Below are 24,065 nucleotides of genomic sequence, written 5' to 3'. Positions count from 1 at the left end.
ACAAGGATGTATGAGATTGAGAATTGTCCGTAACCTTATTGAAAGCAGCTCCATACAGTAATGAAAGTGTGTTCCTTGTCAGTCTGATTTTATAACAGCAAAACTCATCTTGTGGTGATAAAAATCAAAGCAATCTTTCCAGACACACGTATCCTCTTGAAATCTTGACAGACAGCTGTCTCAGAACATTTGCATTTTTATTCTCAGCATCTTCACAGCAACTCTGTGATGGAGGAGGAGAGAGTTGAGTTCTTTATCACATTTTCTAATTTGTCTGGATTTACCGAAACCCTTTGCAGTCTTTCCCTGACTGGTGTCAGGGTTTGGATGTCCAAGCCTTCCCATTGTCATAGTAGTAACGATACCTTAAACTCATATTGTGAAACAGTGAGTCAAGGCAGATAAATGCAATGTCTTTCTCAACACTAGCTGCAAAGTGAACAGAAGTGAATCATCTCTGATAATCAGAAGCATTCAAATTACCTGAGTTAATGCAACTCCCTGCCAAGTGTTCCCTTCTCTGACTCCTTCCTGATGAAGCCCTCCTTCATTTGCCCCCAGAAAGGCCCAGAAAGGAATTCTTTTCAGAGCTGATGTTTCACCAGGAAAAATATTTTTGCTTCCATATGGAAGTCATATCGTGACTTCCTTGGGACCTGCAGCAAATGTCCAATGTTTGCTTTGGTTTCCAAATTTGAATAGTAACACCCATTGTGTGAACAACATTCCTGACTCTTATCTCATTGAAGGTGGGAGGGAATGCAGCCAGATCATGCCAGAGAGCTGATGAAGCTGGTGCACCAGTCAACATCTCAGGGCTGACTGGAAAGTCTGGAAAATGTCTTTTTGGGTGGAGCTGGGGGGACTGAGGAACAGATGATGAAAGGTCTTTGCTCCTTGACTGGCTTCCTGTGAGTGTCTGTGAGTGTTCTCTTTGTGTTCCCTTGAAAAATCAGACTTGACTGAATGCCACTAGGGAAAGAGAGATTCCAGCTCACCAGAGCCTCCTCGTTTTTCTAGCTGGACTAGTCCCTCTTCCCTGGCTAAGCTAAAATGCTCTGTGCCATACTGTCCCCTCTTACACAGGATAAAAAGAGCACAGACACAGCCTTATGGCTCCTTCTCCAAGGAGCCTCTATTTTATAGTGGGTTCACTTATTCTGTGGTTCATCTGTGTCTTTTTTTCTGTTTTTCTCCAGCTCCTTCACCAGACATGGATTTCTTTTTCTTCTCCCACAAAATGTATTAACTCTTTTTGATTTTTCAAGAATGCCTTGGAGATGCTAACTACCCTCTTACTAGCAGAATCCTGGGGGAGATTTCCAAGGCCCTGCTTTCAGCTTTGCTTCTTCAGTCTCTCTGGCATGCCAAAGAGTGGAGGGAGCTGTGACAATCAGATAGACCTGGGTGACTGGGATAATCCCAGTTGCCTACTCTGGGCAGCTGTAGTAACTGCCCTGTGTGTAGGAAGAAGGGTGGAGGGGTGGTGGGTCTTGTGTAGAAAGTAATTTTTGACCCCAAGGGAAGGGGAAGTGCAGTCAGGAGATCTTGAAATGAGTATCTCAGTCTCAGTGGAAATTGTCTCAGCTGGAGGCTGGCAAGTTTCTAGCTGTGAGAAACAGGTGGATCTCAAGCACCCACAGCAGGTGACCCCTTCAATACATGGTTGGTTGCTCAATAGAAGCAAGGGGTTTGTAAATGTGCCTGCTGGCTCTATTTTGCCACTACGAGAAATTTCTGGTACTTCCTCCTAGAAGTGGTGGGCTTTCCCCTCTTTGAGGAGAGCCCATGCAACCCTTCTCCTTTCTCAGGCACCTTGTTATCTCCCTGTCTCCTTCTCTGGCCAGAGCTGTTCCCAGCCCTGCTGTGTGGCTGCTTCTCCCTGTCCGAGCCTGTGTGCCTCTGTGGAATCTTGTGCTGGACACTGTTCCCTTCCCAGCTCCTGGGGCTTTGTCCTGTCTTTCCCTACTCCACCCTGCTCCCATGTGCTGGTAAGCCAGGCTGTAAGCTGGGTGGATAGATGTTCCTCAGGTAGGAGTGTAGCATGGCTCCCTCCTTGGCTGGTCGGATGGCTATGGGAGAGTTGAGGTGCTTGTTTTCCCTCCTGGAGTGCCTTGAGACATGGAATGGACTGACATGGGTTTCCCCTTTTGTCTCATAATCCAGAAGGCACCTGGGTTACCCCCTTGCCCTTCCACCATCTGAAACCAGCACAGAGCTAACTCGCTGGATCAGAGCCCTCTGCCTGGGCAGAGAGGTTAGGGATTATATTAAAACAATACCTGGACTTCCCCTGGGAAACTACTGCCTATCCAGATATTTCTATTGAATTAACTGAATTTCATCAAGTATTTTTCACCTCAGAACTCAGCATTGTGTGTTAGGACATCTCTTTTTGAAACAGACATCTTGCTTCAGCTACTTCCAGTGGCAAGAGAAACTTCTATGTCCTTAAGTACAGGTGTTGGGGGAAAGTTTTTAATTAATACAGCTCTTGAAGTTTGTCCTGTCTGATTGAGCTGAATTAGAGTGGGTTTGATTTTATGTCTCTTCTGGGTATTGCAGAGCCACTTGAGATTCCACAGGAAAACACTGCACAACAGTTCTGATAATGGTGCCTGTTCTTAGTAGGATGAAGGGCTCACTGCTGAGTCCCTGTACTGGAACTGATGAGGAAGGAGGCAGTTTTCACCCTTGGCAGATGATAATTTTAGATGTTATTAAGACACATCTCTCACTATGAATTTGGTGGGGAATAAACAGAGGAGCAACCAGGTGTCATGCAGCTCCTTCCCACTCCCCAGCTCTGACACCTGACAACCCTGTTTGGTGTAAGGGCTAGCCTTCAACAGGATGCTTGTAACTGGAAGGCCCTCTGGTTTATACCCAGGGACAAGCTGACATCATCCCAATATCAGGAAGTATCTTATATCCTATAAATTGTGAACAGATTACTGTCACATCTGCAGGGCCAAAGGCTCAGTCAGAGTTCTGATTAGGGTTTCCATCTGGGCTGAACTCTGAGGAAGCCTATCTGAAAACACCAAGAACAGCAGTGAGTGAGCAGATGAGGCTGCTGTTTTACGGCACTTGGGCTTTTAAGGTCACACGTGACTCAACTCTTCCTGGGGAGCAGAAGTGTGTGTATTTGGGAGAGAGAGGGTGATGAAATACAAATCTCTTCAGAGCACATAGCTGCAAAGCCAGGTGAAACTGTGTATGAGGTCACACCTTCCATGTGGGTGTTTAGATAAAGCTCAAAAGTCTGTGGCTTGCTCCATCAGTGTTTTATGATCCTTGGGTTGGGAGGTTAATTCAGTAGGAGCAGATCCCCAAGGCAGCAGGTTTTTGAAACACTCCTAAATAATATTTGTTTTTGGACACCAGACTCTGAGGATCATTTTAGAGATGGTAAGTAAACATGCCCTGAGAAAAGGGAGTATGCTGAAGTTCAAGGGAGTCTAGCATGACTCTCATTTTTACAGCAAATGGAGAAGTGCAGGTATCTACAAGTATCATGTAGTTTCATTTGCTGTGTGTGAAAAAACCCCACTTATTTTTCCCTCTTAGCCCCTAAAAAGAAGGAAAAATTAATATAAATTAACCAAATCATAAATTATGATCTGCAGCAGCCAGATTTTTCCAAGCATTTTTCAGAGTCTTGCAGCACCCAGATCAAACTGAGTAAGAATGTTCTGGCTGTAATAAATTTCAGAAGAGATTTGGTAGTGTTTATGGATAAAGATCCCAGCATATAAAAACTAAGTCTCTATTTAAATTCAAGCATTCCAAGTCTTTATATGTGATCCCTCAAGTAATTACATAGTACCAATATAAGGTGAAAAGAGCAGAAATTTTATTGAAATATTTTCATGTTCATCACTAAAGGCAAATTTATTTACAAATGCATCTATAGTACAAAAGCCAGAATAATTAAGCTTTCTAAATTTAGCTTTTTAGAGACTTTAAAAATAATAGTCTCCTTTTTTTCTTTTTTTTCTTTTTTTTTTTTTTTTTCTGAAAAACAGTATTGTAAAACCAGGAAAAAAACTTTTATCTATATAAAAAAAGTTATTTAAGGAACATTTTGAGAAGAAAAATACCAAAATAAATGTAGGGGATTTGACATCTTCCATTTTATAATCTTAATTTTAAGGGAAAGATTCTCACAAATAAGAAGCATTGCCCTTGGATTAGCGACAGAAATAGGGGTGCCCTCTATGGGTGGCTGAGGCTAGAAACAAAGCAGAAAGGATTTTCCACAGTAATTCAGCCAAGAGGGAAACAGCAATGGATCAGTGGCCAAGATGACAGCCTGGCAACATGTTTATTTAGCTCTGGAATTAGAGGTTGACAGCACACTTGACTGTCAGTATGTATATATATAGGTGTGGCCCTAAAGAGATAGGTGAAATGCTGTTCTCTGAGAGAGGAAGTAACTCACTGAAAACACCTGCATCTCACTTGTGATGCTGTTTTTAGAAGTTCCTACTGAAACTACAAGAAGAGAAAGACCACTGGCATAGGTATATACTGCATAAATTTAAAAGATTGTATGCTTTCTTGCTTTTTAATTTTGTTCCCAGTTTTTCCTGTTACCATGGGTCACATGGAAACAGGAAAAACTAGCACAGGAAAAAGTAGCACAGGAAACTAAATAATGAAGAAAATATGAAGCACTTTTAAGTGCTGGTGTGAGTGGATGCAGTGTAGCAGATGAAGCTGTAGCTTAGTGCTTTTCATCACCTCTAAGAGCTCGAACTTTCAGTGAGCTCTACCTAAATTTCATGGATTTTCAGAATGAAATTGTTATTTATCAAAAATCTGCCTAATATGCAACTTTTTTTCCCATGTAGATTCAGTGATCCCTCCACTTGATTGATTCTTTGACTTACTAATGCAATGCAATTTTCTCAAGCAATAGGAATGCAAAGTTGATTTTTCTTTTTCATTTTCTTCCTTGGTTCATCAAAGCAGAGGTTGTGTTATGCACATAGAAATCCAGAAAAATCATAAGACACCTCACTTCCAATAAACAAGATACTTTAATACTGAAACTGTGCATCAAGAAAAATTATAAAATGTGCACAAGAAGAATGGATGTGAACCTGAGGTGGGAAAAGGAATTCAAAATGAAGTAAAGCACAGCTATCGATAGTGTGTGTGATTAAGGGTAGAACCTTATCTTAATTATAGACTCACAATCCAGAATTACTGCATTGTTTGCAAGTAATTATGTCAATGAAGTGATTCAAGATGCAAACCAGTGATCAAAATCTGGCTGGTCAAGAGAGTGGCTACTTAGATCCTGGTGTTGTCCCAAGGGAGAATCCAAATTCAGTACTGCAGTTGTGTGCCTGGTGGTATTTGGGCACTTGTAAGCTGAACATATAACCAATGATCTTCCTTAGATTTCACAAAACTGTTATTTTCCTAAGAGGTCTTGTATTTCAGCTCCTTACTTCTAAGTACTGTTTAATGTACTTAGTAATTTTCCAGAATGTACATAGTAATTTTCCTGGGGAAAGTGTGTTATTTTGGGAAGAAGAAAAACCCCAACCACAAAGCCTTTCTCTGGATATTGACACGGAAGCTTTTCTCACCAAACCTGATTTTTCTCTCCAAAAGTTGGAAAATCCTCCCCCTAAGTGGACAAAATTTTAATAGCAGTGTGAAAGTTTTAGGAAGCTAATTATGGATAATTGAAAGCAGGGAGTAGGAATGAGAATACTTAGGTGACCTTAATTCCAGCTGTCACTAATACACATAACTATAATGAAACACTCATGTCATTACATGCCTTTGAAATTGGTTGCACCAAGCATAAGCATGGAACTTTAAATCCTGACATTATCCTATGTATTAGTCCTCTTAACTTCTTTTATCCGAAAGACCGATCTTTTTAGGAACTGCTGTACAAGGACAACTTTTCCTCTTTTGCAGATATGGCCTCTGGGAATCATCCAGCTGAGTTCCTTATTTCAGTGCAGTCAGGCAGTGCTCACTCACCCCTCAGCTTTAGCAGCCCTGTTAGATTAAACTCCATGAGGAGTTTGTGATGCCATTTGCTGATGTTTGGGATCACACAGCTTTTGCCCACTGTGCGACCTGCTGTCTTTGTGTGTGTGGTTTCTGATGGGGAGGTTTCTGATTCTCCAGTTTTACTGAAGGCATGGGGACCATTGCACTTGCTCTCCTTCACGTCTGTTTTCTTCTCCTCAGGCAAGGCCTGTGGCTGTAGGGCTGTGGTAGTAATTGGACTGTCTGTTTCCAAGGAGAGTGTGATGTCCACATCCTGGTTTGGAACATTGCCACATTCTTTTCTTTGCTGTCCCTGTCAGTCTTTCTCCTTGTGTCCTCTCTCAACCCCTCAGTAGAAATTAGGGCAATAAAAATGTCATGTTCTCAAAGGAACAGCTACTGGATTTATATTATGGTCAGTTCTAGAGGTCTCAGCATGTTGAGCTGTAAATTGGGGAGAGCCACTGAATCAAGTGGTATGTTGTAATTAATATTTATGGTCAAAAAGCTTTAAAAATCACTAATAATAGGCTTTACATCCTAAGAAGCTACTGAGGTAAGAGTAAGAATGTGGTATGAGGATAGCTGTTGAAGGACTAAACTGGCAGCAGGCAAAAAAGTAATACTATTGAGCAGCAAGAAGTTCTGTGCTCCCAAGCCTACTGAATGATTTTGAACATCCCATGCAAGTAACTCAGTGCGTTCAGCAAATATTCCCAGGGAGAGTTCTGTCAAACTAGATTTAAGATAACTTTTGGATAAACCTTGTGACCCAGTGTGCAGTGGCAGAGCAGTGTGTGGTGAGAGAAAGCAAGGGCTTGACACAGCCAGCCTTGCTGGGTCACTTACAGACAGCTCCACACATCTGGGCAGGCCCAGCTCATGTCGGCTCCACACTACCCTGGAGCAATGGGATCCCTGTTGTGACCTATTTCCAGAGCTTGGGTGTTTTTTGGGTCCTAGGGAGGAAGGACGTATTGTGTGACTCTGAAATCACAGAAGTTTTTACAAGAAGAATCACAGAGATTTCAGTAGGTTGCTCACGACCCTTAGAAGGTTAAGCAAGGTGAGACACAAGAAAAGGAGTATGATAATGAAATCTGAAGGTTTTTGAGACAAAGAAAAGTCTTGTTCATCAAAGTGTAAAACAATATTTGGCTACAACGAACAAGGAAGAATTTCCTTTTTGTCTGGATTTGTACAGGGGGGAATGTTTTGCCCTCTTACTGCATCTTTGGTGCTAGTCACTATTAGTTACTATATTGGATGGGCCAGCACTCAGGAACAAAATCCAGTTTGTCTCAGAAAATTGTTCTGCACAGAGAGAAGTGTAGTAAAAAGTATAGAGAATATGAAATTAAACTGAAGAAATTAGAAATGTCATTAAGCCAAGCTAGCCAGTAAACATTAGCTAAAAGAAAATCTTGGTTTTTTAAATGCTAAAATAAAGGCTGTCAGGAAAATGCTTCCCACTTGAAAGGAGCAGGACTTGGCACTTGGTTCAGAATGCTCATGGACCTAGCCTGCAGCAACAGCTGTCACAGTTCAGCTGTCGCTAGACGAGGGCCAGGAAAAACAGTGAGATGCACATAAACAGTGACAAATTTAAGGTATCTGGTCATGACAGTGTCAATTTTGAGGGGATGTAATCAAAGCAAAACATTTAAAATGAGAGTAAATGCTTTTCCCAAGCAGGACCAGGTCACACCTAGTCACTGGACAAAGTCCTAGTTGCTTTTGCTCCCACACATGTGACTCAAGCTGAAAAGAAAATTATAAGCAGAATGGAGAGAAGTGTTTTCTGTTTGGTGTTTTTTCACCAAAAAAGGAACTGTAAAAATATAAGGCAGAACATTAATCTCTGAAAGTTTTTATCTGAAGGCTCCTTCCTACATAGTTTCCTCTTATATAAACTCTGCATGAATATAAAGATTACTCTTAATAATTCAGGTTACCAAAATCATAGTTGAAGGAAAGAAGATATTTGAGTCATTTGCCAAATGAATTCATTAGTAGGTGAGTGGTAGGCCACAGTGCAGAGGTTTGGCTAGCCTTTCTTCCATGCTAAGACAGTAGATTGCAGAAGTAAAAAATGTTAGCTCACATTTGAAAGCGTTAAAGGCCCTGCAAGGTTCACTGAAAACAAAGCCACCCTTCAGTTATTTTTTTGTCTGTGGGTGATGTAGTGCTAAGGCAGCTCTTAAAGATGGGAAAGTTAGTGACAGTGTGTAATGGGAAAAATGCCTACTTTCTCATTCAGATATGAAAGTGTGAAAGAGAATGGAAGTAACTTAAATTTAGTATAATTTTAAATCATATGCTTCCTGTTGTCCCCATGAAAATAACTAACATGCCTTCTGGATTGAATGCTCTGAAAACTGTCTGTTGCTGAGTTTAGTTGCATTTGGACTCCACAGATTCTTTTTGTTAAAAACACTGTGTAGTTGTGTTTTGTGAGACACCACTGGAAGTCTTTGTCTCTGCTGGAGCACACGGTGTTCCTAATCAAACTGTATGGAACATCTTGGAAGTGGTCCAGGCTGAGGAGAACAGGAGAAAGCTGAACATGTTGAGAGTACAAAAACCACAATCACACAAGCTGCTTAGGCTGTAACAAAGATACACAAGAGAATGGGTGATAGAAATAAGGATCCCTGCATCTGCTGCAGAAGTGCAGGTGGAAAATATAGCAAAAACACTTGACATCAGAGACAGCAAGGCATCTTGAAAACACTACTGCCAGGAGGAGATAAAGGGTTTAGGAATGTCAAATGGATGCAACCCTGTCTTGCAAGGGATTGCGAATTCCTGCCCTCTTCACTCCCAAGCTGAAAGTCACTCTGCTTTCACTGTACTTGTTAGCAATGCAGCAGCTTGAGGTGCGTCTCAGCCCAGCTCAGGGCTCTCTTTTGGTTGCAAAGAACACCGCAAAGAAGTCACTGTTCTGGACATCTCAAAAGTTCTCAAAGACAATGTAGCCAAAGACAGCACATGCCACTGCATGCCACAAAGCTGGCAGTGCTGCTAGGCCACATGCTTCTGCTTACACAATCACTGGTGAAGCAGTTAACACTGCGACAGAAATGATAAGCAAATGTTATTACAAAAAAAACAAAGCAAAACCCCCCGTTTTGTCTAAGGGCAGCTGCTTCCAATAGCTGGGGGAGGTTGTGGTGGAGCAGGATGCAGAGTTATAGGAAATAAAACTCTTTTAAACCAGATGCATCATAAAATGCAGTGGTAGCAGCTGGCAATCTACAAAGTGAAAGGATAAAATGCGTTCTGCATATCGACAGTAGCTTGTTGCAGTTGAGATGTCTTTTTCCCATAGAATTTTGTCTGTTCCAAATGCCAAACTAATTGCAGATAACTGCCACTAAGAGCAAGGTAAAACATCAGCTAAATGCATGATCATTAAAAATGTTTCTTTTTTTTCCTTACTAATGTATGCTTAAAACAACCTTAAAATAATTACTGTGCAGTGTTCACCTTGAAATTATTCTTCTTCAATATCCCTGTGTAATGCCATGAAGCTTCATCTTGTGACAGCCAAAGCTGGAAAATGGGGAGTTTGTCTTCCTTGGGAGGAATCACCCACAGATTTCATGCTTACATGCTTATTTCTGTATCTGACATATTTCAACATACTAGTAATTTGAGAAACATTGTTTCTCCCTTTCCTTTGGGAAACAGAACATCTTGAGACTTGGCTAAAATAGACAGCCTCTAAGGGCTAGATACTGAAAAAAAAGACAGCTTACATGATGTTGTAAAGTGTTTCTGTGCAGGTTTTCCTGTAATGCATTTGATGTTTACAGGATATGTTCAATTTACTGGGTCTTGTAGGTAGGAGGAGTTGCTGCATAACTCACCAGTGACTCCGATATTTCTCAATCCTTCAGTGATCCTGAGCCATTCCTGGCAGAATTTCATGCCTTGTTATATCACACTGAGCTGTCTCAGACTGATCATGCAATCTTGAGATGACATCTTGACAGGATGTGGTTAAGCAGGAACCAGTAAAGATGTTATTTGGGGATCGATTCCTTAGGAATGGAAAAGACTTCCAGTTTCTGATAAGAATTGCTTGATGATTGTCCAAGCATCACAAGGGTGATAAGGGAATATGATAATCAAATAATAATTTGAAATTATTGGTGGCTTTGCTATAGATTTCTGTAAGACCAAGGGTAAATTCTGTGTCAGAAAGGACCCCTACAAGAGAGGCTGAGTGTACGGCAGACCACATCATGCTGTATCTGTTCTGTGGGCAGTCTTTAGGAAGCTGTGCTTTGGAAGACTGTAGCAGTGTTCCAAAGATGTTTATGTATCTCTCATTACACTTGGGAGTGGCCAAGAGAGCACTGCAGTGGCACACTGATGTAGTCATAGGACATTTAGAAAAATGAGCTTGCTTTTTTATGATGTGCCTTAGGTCAAATGGGAAATGATTAGAAAAGGTCTGTGACAAATGTTATCTAGAGGCTGAGCTTCATTATGTTTCTTGGCTCTGTAAGCTGTGAGTTTGTAAGTGAATGCTGTTCTCTGAATGCTCCTTCCAGCAATATGTCCGCTTCCTTCCTTTTTTGTTGTTATCTTATATTTTTCTTTTTTCAACAGATCGACAAGACATTTTACAATTCCATTTTAAGGAAAAAATACATCCGTTCACGCTTAATCAGAGTGAGGTATGTGAGATTATAATAAATGCACGCAGCTGAGATAAAATTAAATGTACAACAAGCCCAGCTTGATCTGATTCAGTAAAGTGTACTGTGTGTAAAACCAGAGCAGAATTCCTAACTGAACATAATCTGGTTCTGAGCCTTGCTCTCCTTTGGATCTTAATGCAGAAGACACTCTTCAGTCAGCCCAAATTCCAGAAAGTTTGTGTTCAGATCTTGAGCAAGCTTTAGTTATGAAAGCAGAGATAACTAAAGCTATCTGAAACCAAAAAGGATTTTCAAAACTATTTCTTACACTGTAATGCAAATGTAATTTCTCGCATTGCTAGAATGTGGTGGGCTGGGCTTGTCAAGTAAAACCAGGCTGTGTTGGCTCAGAAAGTCCCACTCATCTCTGTGGCTCTAAGAATGGGCATAAGTAGGTGCCCAGAGAGCAGTAGCAGCACAACAGATGTGTGATAACTGCTTCTTGGTATGCTCCCTGCCTCCAGCTATTTACCACTTGGGAGTTCTTGAAGTGGTTGTGGTTTGTTTAGCAGCCCTTGGTGGCGTTATTTCCCAAGGACTTGTCTGTTGTCTCCTGGACTCTTGAAATCTTGGCCCTTTAGGAAGGAGATATTTGTGAAGAACCACCTCCTTTGGATCATTCCATGACCCCTAGCTCTTGTGCTGAAAGAGATGATGAGAAGTTGATTACTACCCCTCCTCTTCATGCAATTATTGATAACAGACACCCATCATATCCCTTTTCTCTCTTGTATTCAATAAGATCTGCTCTTCTTCTCTTTTTTTTTTCTTTTTTTTTTTTTTTCCAGTTGGAAATCCCAGTCTATTCAGCGTTCTTTGCATTCAAACTGTTTCTTATAATCCTGTTCCATATATCTCTCAGTTCTGCTGTTCCTGCTTTTTTGAGATGTAGGGATCAAACCCATAGTAGAGATTATCACTGAGCAATGTAGAGCTTTTTTTCCTCTTTTACTCTTTGTTCAACTGTCTGATTATGACATTATGAAACATAATGTCTGATTTTATTTTTTTAACCACTGTTAAGTGCTGCAAATGATCTTTTTATAACTGTCTATTGTAGTACTAAGATCTTGTTCCTGAGTGACAGTGCCCATCACTTTGCAAATAAACCTTGAATGTCTTCATTATCATAGACTAAAGCTGCAAGACTAAGATCTAAAGATCTAATCCTTGTGAATGTGCTCCTTGTTCTTACATGGTTTGTGACATCCTGCCTCTTCTTCTACCTTAGCTTAATCCCCAGTTACACACAAGTCATTATTGGAATGTAGCTTTAAGGATATTTTTTGATACTGAAATAGAGTGTTGCAAGCATAGTCAGGGTGATTTAGGGATCTGAGACGCCAATATATAGTTCATTACTTCTTGTTCCCAAGGACAGATTGAAGTACTAGTGATATTTGCTGTGGTGGATGCAAGATTTGTATGTGCCAAAGCTTGCTTGCTTTTTCAGATATACACTCTTAATGCCTCTTCAAGGGCTCAGAGTCCAAGTTCTTTTGAGCAGGGTCATGGCTGTGAATCTACTTGCGAAGGACTGTGCCTATCTTTTGGCTCAGTATAAGTAGTGCATTAATAATAATGCCCACTGCTCACTGAGAAAGACAATACTAATCTTACTTGGTGTCCTTGGCTCTGGATCTCTGCTATATAATAAGTGAATCAAGGTGGGCAGTACTTACCTGAGGGTTTCGAAAGGTGTGGTGTGCTTGCAAGAGTTGATACGGTAATTCCAGTGTGGCACAGCACAGGAAGAGGAGTGGGGGGAGAGGTGAGGGAACACCTCAGAAATGCAGAGCAACACCCACAGTTGGATCAGATAATATATGGAAAATAAACGAAGCGACGATCATGCTGAAGTTGGAACAAATGGAAAAAACAGTCAGTTGAAAAGTTCCTATATGACATCTCAGTCTCAATTATGAGCTCCTTGAGGCAAGGAACGTGTCTTTCTGCTCACCTACGAACCACTTGGCATGCCTTGGGGTGCTTAAAACACATGGCCTTTTCTTTCCCTTCACTGGAAATATCAGAATATCTGTTTCAATTTGGTACATTTTCCTTTCAAAGATTAAGGCCTGATTGCATGAGTTCTGTATAAGCTGCTGTCTTCTATTTTTCCTTTATGTAATTACAATTTTTCAAGACAGTGAGATATAGCTAGGAGGTCTTCTCTTTTCCTGTCCTATCTAAAGACAGAGCAACCTGCTTTTAACTCTCCCCCTGTATGAAGTAACTGTGATTTCATCTGTTGTGGTTGTGTCTCATTGCTTCTTGGTTCAGGTGGGAGGAGGCACAAGAGAGAAGGTTCCTGGTGTAAGCTCTTACCTTCCCTTTGTGATGACCAGGGATAAGACATCTGCAAGTACAGAGCAAGATTTACTATGCCAGATTAGTCCGTCTGATGTTTGTAGTCTATCATTCCATCTCTTGCAATATCTGATGCTTTAAGGAAAAAGAAATACTACTACCAGGTGAATTCAACCTGTTACAAGACTTTTCTCCCTTTTCTTTCCTCTGATCTTACATTAAAACTGTGGAATTGTGTGTCTCAGTGTGTGTGCTGCTTGCGCTTTTCAATGAGGGGTTAAAGGCCCCTTTTGTGATCCACCTCTGACTTTAACAAATAGACTGTGGGCATGCTGCCAAGTTTCATTTATTGTTGCACAACATGAGGTTATTGGGAACATTCTCCAAAAGGTTGCTGTGGTGGAAGTAGATTGTGTCGTCTCTCCCCATCTCCCAAAAAGGTCCAAGTACCTTTTAGATGATGATTGTAAATTGTTTTTCTGTGTATGTACAGGACTGTTGAAAGGTCTGTGTAGATACCATTAATCATCTACCTCAAGTTTCTGAAGTGCTGTTTATCCAGCTTTTCATTGCAATCACATCAATTCATTCCTTCCTCTCTTCTGTTTTGAGCATGTAGTCAGCAACTACTTTTCAGACTGTTATAAAATTGGCCTGGCCATTTGTTCACAGAAAGCATTATGCCACCTTTTAGCCTATGATGCATTTGACCATTCAGTGTTCTTGGATTTCTTTCAGAAATTCCTTCTCACAAGTTTGAAAATGTATATAATCTTTTATGTTATGTTGCCACTGCTAGAGGAGCTAAGATAAAAGCTAAGAAAGGCAGAAATGGGCTGAAGGTAACAAGACTCTTTCCTTGGTTTGTAGCCCAGATACTGATGGTGTGATGGCAGAGGCTTTGCTCACATTCTGGTTCTCCTCTACGGATTCTAGAGAAGCATTGAGGGAAAGAGTTGGAAAGATCTTACGGAGGGGCCTGAAAAAATACACAGGACCTCTGCGAATAAATGTCCGATCTTCTACCGTCTCAAGTAAGTATATTCAATTTCTTTTGAAAGTAATTCTTTCCATTTTCTGATTGATGGGACTGAAAAAATAATATTTGGTGAGAGGATCAAAATCCTTGCAAATTTCCCAGAGGAAAGGGAAAGAAAGGCATAATGGTCTTACCTACTTGACTTCTCAGCTAGGGATTCTACCCCCTTCTTCACGAAGCAGACATGAATCTCCAGGACATGAACATTAACTGCACTATCTTCTACACTTCTCTGCTACAGAATTTTTGTGCAGGCTTAGAATCTTGTCCCTGTCTTGGTTTCAGTTATATACAGTCAGCAATTTTTCTGGGTGTCAGACTTTTCAAGAATGAGCTGCTGGTTGACAGGTAGGGACAGATACTTGCTCCATTTGTTTTTGCAGAGCTGCTTACTCCTAAGTGCAAGGGTAATAGTACAGTAATAAGGTGGGGGCTTGCTGCTTGCTATTCCACACTGGACTACTTGAACCAGCAGAAATCTGCAGAGGCTAGACAACTCTATTTAGAGAATAAGAAACCTAGGCCAGATTCCATGCTGGATGGATCCAGAGTTCCTCCCACTCAGAAATGAGCAGAAGCAACTTCTTGTTCCTCCTCTTGGTGCTTGAACTGGGCGCATATTTTTATTGTGGTAATGCAATGAAATTCAAATATGAGCTGTCACAGCCCCATTGTTTCTTGATGGGCCAACAGCCTTCCCCTTTGGAATGGCTCAGGATGATAGGTGACATCCCTCTGGGCAAATAATCACCATTTCCCTGCAGTGTTGTTTATATGCCAGTAGTTCCTGTTCAACAAAGTGAACATGCAAATTCTTCCAGATAGTGTGTGGGCCTCAGAGAGATTCAAAGAGTTTTGTTTTTTGTTTACACAGTTGGGTCATGAGTTAGTGAATTTTGACTCCAGTTTAATTTGATGCTTTACATAAAGGATAAAATTGGAAAAAGTACAAAAATTATTGTTAAAAAAGGACTGTGATCTTATCAAGTCAAGCTGCTTTTATTCAGTCTGGAAAATGTGGGAAGCAACTCAAAACTGGTTTAGTTGACCTTGAACTGCCCCAGGATTGTTACAGTAATGCACTAATAACTAATAAAAAAATTGGCTAATACAATTGAATTGCAATGTTTTCATTAAATAGTCTCACTAAGAGATAGCATCTTATCAAAGATGTGTGACAAACTTTGTGTTGCTTTTCTTGGCTCTCCCAGCCTTACCATAAAACACTGACCAGACAGGTCAGCTTCTCATTACAGGACTAGCATTGTGCAAGTGCTACAAGTGATATGAAGGAACATAAACAATACCTTGGCATTTCTAAGAGACAACAATAAAAGACTCTCCAAAAAAACCCAACATTGATCTTTCTTTTCTAATAGGATTTCAGCAGTGTTATGAAGCTTAGGCCAGCTCCTGAATGGTGTTGACAGGTTGACTCAGAAGAGTATAGAATGGAGAGGTCATGTGCTTTTAGAGGAGCTGCTGGTCTCAATTTATAAACCTTATTCCTCACACCAGGGAGAAGTGACAATTTTCAACAGGTCCTAGAGGTCCAGTGAAGAATTTAGGTTTTGCATTTTCTACTTTTCTCTCCCCTCCTGAAATATCTTGTCCATCATTAGTATTTACACCATGGAAACCTAAGAAGCCCTAGACTTTTTCCATGCTCCTCAGACACCTTTCTAAATCTTGCTTCATTGTACCTTTTTGCCAGCTGGAATCCTTATTCATCCTAAGGCATTTTCAGAATGACATTTTCATAGTGGCTCGTAAAAAGTCATTAACCTGTTCTTTCCAACCGACTTATATAAAGATTCTAATTTATGGGCTATGATATAGCTTAGTTTGGCTAAGCATAGCTCACTAGCTGAACAAATCCAGGTCAGGTACTTATTTATATCTCATGCTAGGGGGAGTCTGATAAAAGGAAACTCCTTAAGTCTTCCTCCCCCAAAATAATCACCTTGTTGTTCAACACCATGTCTCAACTTGTGCTTCACTCACAAGTATTTGCCTTCAGAATCAGCTCCAACAAACTCCTTCAAACCGGGTGCTACACTTGGGACCTTCAAGCTGCAGTTTGGGGCAGCACTACAACACTAAGGATTCTGCCAGACTGGGGTAGAAGTTGCTTTGCCTCTGCATTCCTGAGGATTGGGAATAAAGAGGGGATAAATTCTAAACAGACAGTAAATATTCTTAATTAGTTTTTTTTTTCCAGAACAGAGAGAAGCTTGATCATACATATGTGAGAAAATAGAAAATGTGCCAAACTTCAAGGAAAACAACATAACACTGTGTCTGGTTTGTCTGTCACTAAACTGTAGATGTTCCCTATATAGGACTGCAAAAATACATTTTTGTCAGGGTACCTTCAAATGTATTGAAGTTCCTGCTTTCTTATTTAGCTAGACATCAGAGTCCCCTGGTTAAAGATGGTTTACATCTAGACATTTCCTCTGATTTTGACAGAAAATAAGAACTGATAGAATTCTCTGCACTTGTGTACAAACCCCACTTAGAAGCCCAAATATTTTTCAGTGAAGAACTAAACAAACTAATTCCTACCTTCCCTGAAGAGCAGTGCAAGGGTAATCAAAGTGAGATATCAAAGTGTCAGATGGCTTGGCAACGCCCATGCTAAGACTTGCTCTTCCACTGGCACTGAAAGAAGGTGTTGCAGTTTGCCTTCTGTATAGTTCTGGCAACAAAGAGATCTCCTACAAGGCTGATTTATTTTCCTGAGGGTTTCTTGGTTAGAAGTAGTCACCTGACAGTCTGGATCCGTCAGTAAAACGTAGAGCAGCTTGCCAGACTATTTCCCTTTGTCAGGTAAGTTGGAAGTATACCAAAATGTATTTTTGGGAATGTACTTCTGACGTCAGAAAGCAGCTGGTTGCAAGATCACTGGCACTGTTCAAAGTGAGTAGGAAGTATTCCCACCTGTTGCACAGCCAAAAGTTTTGACCATGAATAATGAGTCATGAATTGGTCTTAATCAACAAGCCAACTGTTATTGTTTCTATTTATCTGGAATCTGGGGCTTGCTAAAGCTCCTAACAACTACAAAGTACAGAACCTGGCAGACAGATTCTTACTTCTTTATTGAGTCTTCTGTGGGAGTCATGCAGATGAGTGTCTGACAGGGTTGATGAGGAATGTTCCATGTTAAATAATGTGGAGCAGTCTAGATATTTGCACTTTATCAGCCACAACAGCATCTGTGGGGAGTGGAATGGAACATGAATCTGTATATTGGGAAACAGGGGAGATCTCATATTCCTCCACTTTGAGATCACTAGTTTGGCACAAGGTGGTACATTTCAGAAAGAGTCTAGAGGGAATGACTGAAATGGGAGGGACTGAAATGTATTTTCAAATCAGTAGTTTGCAAGGATATTCTTGTGATAAAGGAATTAAGCAGAAAGTCATCTTAACCTCACTTCTCATGACCCAGATACATTAATTTAATTGATTTTCTCCCTTAAACCTTGTTTTTTCCCTCCCTTGACTGCAGAGGTTCAGAGCAATTTGGGCTGGCTTTATTGTAGTGAGTTATTGATTGCAGCTGGGGCATGAGTGTAGGTCAGGAAGGAAAGTAATGCTAAAAATCATCTGTTTGGATACTTGCTACAGTACTGGTACATAGCAGATCCCTTCTTGGGCTGCAGGACAACCAGATGGAGTTGGAAATACACTGTGAGGTATGGAGCTATCTCTGCCTCATGGACAGGATTAAGATGTTGATGGGGGACAGTGGAGGGAGTCATAGATGTGAGGACAGGTACACTGAACATCAGCAGGAAGGGAACAGCTGGGGTGACAGGGACAATTAGAGGCACAAAGCAGTTGTCATGTCTCTATCAGGTTACTCTGTGGAAGGAATGAGAATTGCACCACCTGTATCTAAGCCATGCTTTGCTACTTCTACAAGAGTGCATAAATCTGGAGAGGTAATTCCTGTTGAGACAGCATTAAGAATGCTGGAAGGTTAGTGGAGAGACATTTTAGGATGTATGAACTCTGTAACCTTTCCTGCTGAACACAAAGCTCAGAAAGATACTTGGCCGTCTTTCAGGAAATTTCTGCAGTTCCTTTTGGGTACAGTTTTTGGAACATGACTGAATCTGCTGCTCTCATTCCCATTTCCCCCAGTACTTCAGACCTTTGTGGTCTTTATTGTAATTAAAGAGCATTAGAGTAGAGCTATTGTCCCCACCTCTGTCTACACTGCAGGACACCCACTCTGTGACTTTCCTCTCAGCTGCCCCCGGTGACCTACTGAAACTTGCCAGCGATCCTCTTGTCTGCATGAGCAATTGTTACCCTCCATAACACTGGGTGAGGCCCCTGTTTCTGAGGTAGCTAAAAATTTTCTAATTCTCTCTCTTTTTGAGAAAGTTGTTATTAAAATGTGGTGAAGGACAGTGGGAAAAATGCTTTCTCTGCTCCCTGGTGCATTTCCCAAAGCTGTGCTTCAAATGCATTTCCAGGAATGTGTTATGAGTATTGAAGAACATACTCTTTCTTATTTTTGTTTACAATCCTTTCCTCCATTCATACCCATTTTAAGATAATCTCTACCTTACCTTCTCAGTGTGGAAAAAATATCTTAGACAAGCAAGAAGTGGGAACTTGATATAGTAGAGGATGGAACAGTTTGCTTTTGAGACTAGAAGTTATGTTTTCACATCTAGAAAATCTATAGGTGTAGAAACCTATAAAGAAAAGTAAGTTTCTTTTATGAAGCAGCACCTGTGAAAAATTATATAATTGGGTAAAACTGCATCAGATTTTTAAAACATTCATCATCTTTAATTTTGCAGCCATCTCTGGCCCTTTTTATGCTGAAAATGCATAATATCCCCTAGTAATTAATTTGCTTGTCCTGCTTGCATTATGTCAATATAATGTCTGATACACTTATGTCACAGAGTTCTGTCTGATCTTTTCCTTTTAACATAAACACTGTTTATGTTATGTTAATTTTATCTGTGGATAAAATTAAATGAGGCAGTGGACACACGACAAGTTCCTCTGATGCAGTGACAACGATATTATTTATAGATCTAGCAAAATGAGCACATTTTTTCACAGGAACCTCTGATCCTCTCACCAATAAGATGTCCTGTTCACTCTGCAGTTTACTATGAGCACTTCTTTCCATGTTTGCTCAAACACATATATTGAGGAGTAAAAAAGTTCTTTACTGATAATTTTTTAACCTTTAATAGTAAATGCAAGTTAATCAGAAATTAAGAATTTAAGTGTGGTTTAGAGTTATTTTGTTTAATAAATATGTAAAATAACTGTATTAACAAAATTGCTTGTCCATTTGGAGAACAGAGCCCTCTTCCAAGAGATGGAATCCCTAAGATGCATTTCAATAGATTGGTGTGATTTTAATTTAAACATTCATTTATAATTATAGTTAAGCAATCTTGAATTCATTAGCAAGCTCCATTTTACAGGTATTCAATGCAGGTTCAAGTGGAACTTGTTTACTGCAGAAGCTTGAACACTGTTTTCCTAAATGTGGCACAAACAACTACTTTTGCAGCCATATGCGGTTGGGACAAGATATGACACTTTAATTGTTACTAATTGATGCTTTTTCTTGGTAGTGCAAACAACTAGGGCAACTAGTAAATGAGCAGGGCAGAGAAATTGTCTCTCGTGCCTTACAAGTGATTGCTTCAAGGCAGGGCTTGCAACACGTTGGCTGGCAAATTAAGAACATCTGTGCTCTTGATCAGGCCAAAATGTGAAGCTGGTAACAAATGAATGCAAGCCCCTAACAAGGTAAACCAGTAAGCAACCTGAATTTCAGTGGTATCATGTAATGCAAAGTGCTCCCTGCTTTTGATGGGATCTACTGCGGGCTCAGCTTATCTGAAAATAGGGTCAGTTCCTTCAGTTTTCCAAACACCTGCATGTGCTCTGCGTTTGGGACCGTACCCTAGTGAATACAGCACTGAATTTGCTGGCAGGCTATCGCTGGCCTTTTTCCTTTAGCAGTGATGGCTAGGGGAGTATAGCAATTGCATAGTAGTGATATAAGATATGCTGATATTCAAGCTGGACAGACTAGCAGTGTATGTGGGAAAGGCTTGTTTCTCCAATTACACAGAAGCTAATCTAAGTGGAAGCAATGGGTAAAATTTTGCCCATGTGAGGTTTGTACTTTTTTCTAGGTGCCTGATAAAAAGGCAAACAGAGATATAGACAGGTGCCTTGCAGGGCACCTGTGACTCACAGCAAAACTCAATGCAGTGGGAACATGCCAATTGAATTGCTTCCGGCACTGCACTTGAACAAGCTGGTTGTTCCTTTTGTCTTCTCAATGAGCTTTGCAACATAATGTATGTGATAATAATTGGCTGCAGGCTTTATAATTATGAGGTAAATGTCTCTCCACCCAGAGAAAAGCTAAAAAACATTGCTGTCGATATTGCACTTAAAGGCAAAAGGTCCCCTTTCATTGTGAATTACATTTGTTGGTTTCTTACCAGTCTCCAGATATAAAGTATTGGTGTGACTCAAATGATGAACTAGTTCTGAAGGCTGTATGAATTTCTAGGAAAACACTGGTTGCTCATCATAGTTGAAAGAAACAAGTAGGGCCAGATTTTTCAAAGCACTTCTGGCCAATCTAAATATACAGAGGAAGTGGCCAAATCCTTAGTACAGTTTAGCAAACAGTAATGTTTACACCACTGCTGAATCTCTCTGCCAACCTAGCTTTTGCTCTGTGGTATTATTCCATTTTGATGTAAAGGTTCTAGGAGACAACCAAACATATTATCCATGGAAACTCACAGAATACAGCTAGCATTACTGAAATGCAAAAGTATGTGTGCTTTTAGTGTTTTCCTCCTCTTTTCATCTGAATTGAGAAAGTACAAGTGAGCATTTTTATTTGAGAGGGGACCTTGGAAGTTGTGTCTTGCTTGCCAGTGAAATGTAATTATCTTCATGATGTGAACATTTCCTTTTTATAGTGAGTAAGACTTCAGTTCCTTCTATAGTAAATAGACTGTGGACTAAAAATGTTCAATTTTAACTCATCTCCCATCCTTATAAAATAAAGCAGTGGTTGCACATACACATGGCAGTCCTAGCACTGCCTTTGTGCTGTAATATTCCCTGCAGAACAAGCTGTACATGTGCTGGAGTTGTGCTTGTTTCCTTTTTTTTCTATCATAATCTGCTTACTGTCACATTAAGAAATGAATGAGCACACATCTGACACTGGTGGCTTGCAAACAGACAATTCACCTTGCATACCTGTGGGAGTGTCAAGCCTGCCAGCAAAACACATGTGATACAAACCCAACAGGTGACAAGTATGAGCCAGAGCCCTTTGCATTCAAAAGAGACTCCTCCAGACTTGGTGTGGGTTTGGCTCAAAACTAGGATATTATTCTGTGTAGCACCAAAGAGAAATGAAGGAAGTGGATAAGGATAGGGATCTGCTGAGAAAGCCTATCCAGACACAAAATATGAAGTTGTTGACACTAGTATATAATCTCTATATAATTAAAAAACTGTATTGAAATAGTGATTTTTTTTTTTTTAAATAGTATTATTTTTAAAATTATTTTGAATGTTGGAAACTACAGTGGTAGGTCTAATGGAAAAAGTATTCTGGAAGAAAAGGGATAGATTTAAACCCTGAGCCAATGCTTGCTACCATCAGCATGAGCATGCCATGTTTCCAGTAAATATAAAACATGCATGTTAGTGGAGGAAATGTATTGCTAGAACCTGCTGTGTCATGCACTAAATTGCTATGAACTATCTATTTTAGTATCAATAGTGTATCAATAAGATAGGAGAAAGGAGAGTGAGCCACTCTTATTGTAAGCTTCCATTGCTGCAGTGGAGTGCCTTCTGATCTTGAAGAGGGTACAGAGCACCAGATCTCCTTTGGCCCTGTCTTGGGTATAATATGTGAACTGTTGATTGGTTTTTTTTGCAAAATAGAGTAGCTTCAAAAATTTTCACCATAAAAATTTCTCCCCAACAAAACTGTAGATCCTGAGTAATACAAGACTTGTTTTGTCTGTACTGCACTCCAGAAACAACAGGGGCCAGCAGGATGGGCAAGATGAGAGCCTGGTCCTCAGACAATACTGACTGCAGAGGAGGTCAACAGCCAGCACATGAACATGATCACATATAAGCTCCCCTGATTTCTCTAGCAGCCCCTCAGCCATGCCTCCTGTGTGCCCTGTACTCAAATAACTGTTGTGGGGATGACCATGAGAACGAGGAACCCTGTCTGTGCTGGCCTGGCCTTACCCTGACTGTTTGTTTGTTTGTTTCAGATGTGGAGCCAGAAAGAGCAGAAGCCATCTTCAATGACAGTAAGTGAGGCTTTTTTAAACATCAGAAGTCTCATCTCCGACTTTTAAAATTAGCGTTAAGAGTCCCTGCACACTTTTCCTGGCCCTTAAGAGCCTTTTCTCCTTCTTCTGTCTAAGGAATGTGACCTTGTACTCTCAGAAATTTGGACTATGTCATTTTCTTCAGCATGCATTGAAAGGAGAGAGGTACCACAAGGAAATGTATAGAAGTTACATCAGCCTGTGGTTAAAATGAAAATGTTCTGGAATTTGGAATGACTGACAGCACAAAATTTTTCCTCATGGAAATATATGGAAATGTGACTGGTCTTCTCAATGCATTGCTGTAGGGTTAGATAGAGATACCTTGTTTTAGAGATTTTTTTAAGTTTTCCGAGAAAGAAGTCAGCTTGCTTGGAGATAAAATAGTCATAAAAGCTATCTTTGCTTACAATTTGTGTTTCTTTTAACTGAGAATGTTTGATGAATTCCTTAGCAATAAGCTGTCAAACAATGGAAGATTAAATTACATCACTTTTTGGGTCTGATGTAGGTGCTGGTGTTCTGGGGCACTAATGGAGTTGAGTTTTTTCCCTGTGTTTTGAACATTGCCTGCTCAGGTGGTTGATAGGATTGTGCAATTTTAGGACCAGTTACTGAGGATTACATAGAGCTTCCAGGAGGGAAAAATGTTAGTTCAGACAGTCTTTTGAACTATGGTATATTCTGAAGTTTGTCTTTTGCACAAAAGTTTTGGACAGGTAGATTTAGATTTCACTGACTTCCTTCATTGTGGTTTTAAATCTCAGAAGAGGGCAGACTCTGCACTGAGCCTATGAACTTCTAAATGTGGTTTAACTTTTCTTTCTTCTAAATTTATGAACAGCTTTTAGTCTGCTGTGGTACTCCTGCCACTTTTGACCATGAGCATTAACATAATATTGTGCAGATCCTAGCAGGAAAGGGATGAGATAACACTCTCTGTGGCTCCAGTTTTCACTTCTGAGGACTTCAAGGGCCCTGGAGCTGGAAGCTCCTCAGTGATGAATTACCGAGTTCTGCTTTGGCCCCTTCTGGGTCACTTTCTGGGAGATGAGCCGTGCAGCAATGGTTTGGATTGTGCGGTCACTACACAAATAATTCTCATCTTTGTCTCTTTTTCAATGAATTGGGATAGTCCTGTGTGTCAACTTTCCTAATGTCTAGCTGAAATTGGGACCTGGATGAAAACTAGTGGGTCTTGGTCCAGGTAGGATGGATTTGATGCTGTTTGGATGGGAGAAAGCGGCTGAAGTAGGTCTTTTCATTGAAGAAATTTCTAAAGCTCAGCTGCTCCTGAATATCCTGAGTTTAACAGTTGAAACTATGTATATTACAATTTCTCTCTGGGTTTGGACAAAAATGCTTATTTTGTGTCATGGATGCATACCATGCTGGAGGTATCCATGCCTTTTCTCATCTCTGGTTGGAGTAGTGTGATGCTCTTTGCTTGAAGTGCCTCTCTAGGTCCACTTGCAGACTGCAGTGATCAATTGCTTGTCTCTAGGTGACATCTTGCTGATGTAATCTGCGTGCATGCATGGTAAAACCCCACGACTTGGATCATTCCCATTTTAGGTTTTGCCTTTCTCATAT

General features: G+C 40.4%; 1 protein-coding gene across 1 annotated transcript in view; it reads left to right on the top strand.

The window, feature by feature from the left end:
• The window catches only part of LOC111927800 (transmembrane protease serine 11E-like), a 44,591-nt gene that overhangs the window by 14,585 nt on the left and 5,941 nt on the right, over nucleotides 1-24,065 (top strand). The window contains exons 6-8 of the mRNA XM_023924768.2: nucleotides 10,642-10,709; nucleotides 13,914-14,077; nucleotides 22,413-22,451. Of these exons, the coding sequence (XP_023780536.2) occupies nucleotides 10,642-10,709; nucleotides 13,914-14,077; nucleotides 22,413-22,451 (271 nt within the window). The remainder of the gene's footprint in view (nucleotides 1-10,641; nucleotides 10,710-13,913; nucleotides 14,078-22,412; nucleotides 22,452-24,065) is intronic.

Source organism: Cyanistes caeruleus, chromosome 5 (assembly GCF_971803275.1).
Source record: "Cyanistes caeruleus chromosome 5, bCyaCae1.hap1.1, whole genome shotgun sequence".
Lineage (NCBI taxonomy): Eukaryota > Metazoa > Chordata > Aves > Passeriformes > Paridae > Cyanistes > Cyanistes caeruleus.
This window is presented reverse-complemented; position numbering and strand designations above follow the sequence as displayed.